The sequence below is a fragment of the Numida meleagris genome, chromosome 3, assembly GCF_002078875.1.
Source record: "Numida meleagris isolate 19003 breed g44 Domestic line chromosome 3, NumMel1.0, whole genome shotgun sequence".
In the NCBI taxonomy this organism is placed as follows: Eukaryota; Metazoa; Chordata; class Aves; order Galliformes; family Numididae; genus Numida; species Numida meleagris.
Genome location: NC_034411.1, coordinates 8,128,913 through 8,130,998, shown reverse-complemented (window position 1 = coordinate 8,130,998; position 2,086 = coordinate 8,128,913). Strand labels below are relative to the sequence as shown.

The 2,086-nt window shown below is 65.7% G+C and overlaps 1 protein-coding gene across 9 annotated transcripts in view; it reads left to right on the top strand.

Moving 5' to 3' along the window:
- Positions 1-940, top strand: part of EHBP1 (EH domain binding protein 1) — a 196,851-nt gene extending 195,911 nt beyond the window's left edge. For all 9 annotated transcript variants that reach the window (XM_021392958.1, XM_021392953.1, XM_021392959.1 and 6 more), the window contains 2 exons: positions 253-367; positions 431-940. In XM_021392958.1, coding sequence (XP_021248633.1) covers positions 253-367; positions 431-521 — 206 coding nt within the window. In that variant the 3' untranslated portion in view covers positions 522-940. The remainder of the gene's footprint in view (positions 1-252; positions 368-430) is intronic.

The window sequence follows — 2,086 nt, the reverse complement described above, 5'->3', positions numbered from 1 at the left end:
TGCGGAGCCCCTTCGGGGGGAACGCTCCGGGTGCGGGGTCCCGCGGGGAACAGAAATCACGGGGCTAAACGCTAAAAGTCGTTAAAAGAATGAAAGACGAGGCGGGCGGCGGCGGGCCGTGCCGGGCGGGGTGGCGGCGGGGCTGCGGGCTGCTCCCCGGCGGGCAGAGCCGGGCCGGACCGTGCCGCACCGGGTCGGGCTGCGCCCCGCCGGGCCGTGCCGTGCCGTGACCGTGTCCGTCCCGCCCCGCAGACTGGCAGAAGACGGAGGCGCAGAAGCGGCGGGAGCAGCTGCTGCTGGACGAGCTGGTGCTGCTGGTGAACAAGCGGGACGCGCTGGTGCGGGACCTGGACGCGCAGGAGAAGCAGTGAGTGAGAGGCGGGGGGGGGCCGGGCCCCGTGCCCCCGCTCACCCCCGAGTTTCCCCGCAGGGCCGAGGAGGAGGACGAGCACCTGGAGAGGACCCTGGAGCAAAACAAAGGCAAGATGGCCAAGCGGGAGGAGAAGTGCGTCCTGCAGTGAGCGGCCGCCCCGTCCCGCAGTGCCGAAACGCCGACGAGAGGCTGCAAAGAAAGAAAAAGAAAAAAGAAAGAAAAAGAAAAAAAAATGGTTTTGCAAAAAAATAAAATGAAATAAAATAAAATCCCCCCCACACACACGCTCTCCCCCCGACCCCCCCCCCCCCCCCAATTCCCTCAGGCCGGAGCCGGCGGGTCCCGTCCGGAGCTCCGCGCAACCCCGGGTTCGTGGTGTAGGGTGAGAGGGGCCCAGGGAAACAACACCGACCCCACGGGGAGGGCCCTCCCGGCCCCGGCCCGCACCCCCCCGCTGTCCCCGCGCCGTATTTATTGCGCCGGGCCCCGCGGAGCCCCCGTTTATTTATTACAGTGCCGAGAGACGGAGAGAGCGTTTTCAATAAAAGCCGAATCTTTCTTACCGGACCGAGCGCCTCCTGTGTGCTTCCCGCGGGGGGAGAGGGATACCGGGGAGCGGGGGGGGGGGGAAAGTTTGGTCGGTCGGGTCCGACCCGGCCGCGGGGCGGGGAAACTTCGGCGGGGCCCGAAGCGGCGGGGGGAGCCGGGGGGAGCCGGGCAGGGAGCGCCGAGCGGCCTTCCTCTTCCTCCTCGTCGTCCTCGCCGTCGGGCTGCGGGTGTCCCCGCCGAGGAACCGGGAGGAGAAGGGGGAAAAATAAATAAATAAAGACGGGGGGGATTGGGAGAGAGAAAGCCCCGCGGTGCGCTGCGGTGCGCGGTGCGCGGTGCGCTCGCGTTCAGCTGTAGCGCGGACGGGCGGCGCGTTGGGGCGCGCACACCGCCGCTCAGCGCTCCCGGCCCCGCGCCGCGCCTCTCCCCTCGGTTTTCTCTTCTTTTTCTTAATAACCCCACAAAGTTCGGGGCCCTCCAGGGATGCCCCCCCCCCCCCCCCCCCCCCCCTCTCCTCGCACACACCCCAAGGGGACACACTCCGAAGAGGGAGGCGAGAAGTCCTTCCATCCATCCCCCTCTCTCTCCCTCTCGTTTTCCCTTCCTCCTTCCCTCTCTCCATCCCTTCCTCTCTCTCCATCCCTCCATTCCTCCCTCCCTCCTTCCCTCTCCCTCCCTCCCTCTCTCCCGTCCTCCCTCCTTCCATCTCTCCATCCCTCCCTCCTTCCTTCCCTCTCCCATCATCCCTCCTTCCTTCCATCCATCCCTCTCTCCCTCCCTCCATTCATCCCTCCATTCCATCCACCCTCCCAGAATCCCTCTCTCCATTCCTCCCTCCCTCCCTCCCACCCTCCATCTGCCCCTCCCCATCTCTCCATCTCCCTCTCTCCATCCATTTCTCCATCCCTCTCTCTCTCCATCCCTTCATCCCTCCCTACCTCCATTCTTCCCTCCTACCTCCCCCTCTCCCTTTATCCCTCTCTCTATCCCTCCATCTATCCATCCCCCCTCCTTCCCTCTCCCTCCCTCCCTCCCTCCCTCCATTCCTCCATCCATGCCGTTTTCCCTCCCTCCTTCCCTCTTTCCATCCCCTCCTGTCTCTCCATCCCTCCATCCCTCCCTCCCTCCATCCTTCTGTCTCCCTCTCTCCATCCCTTTCTCTCC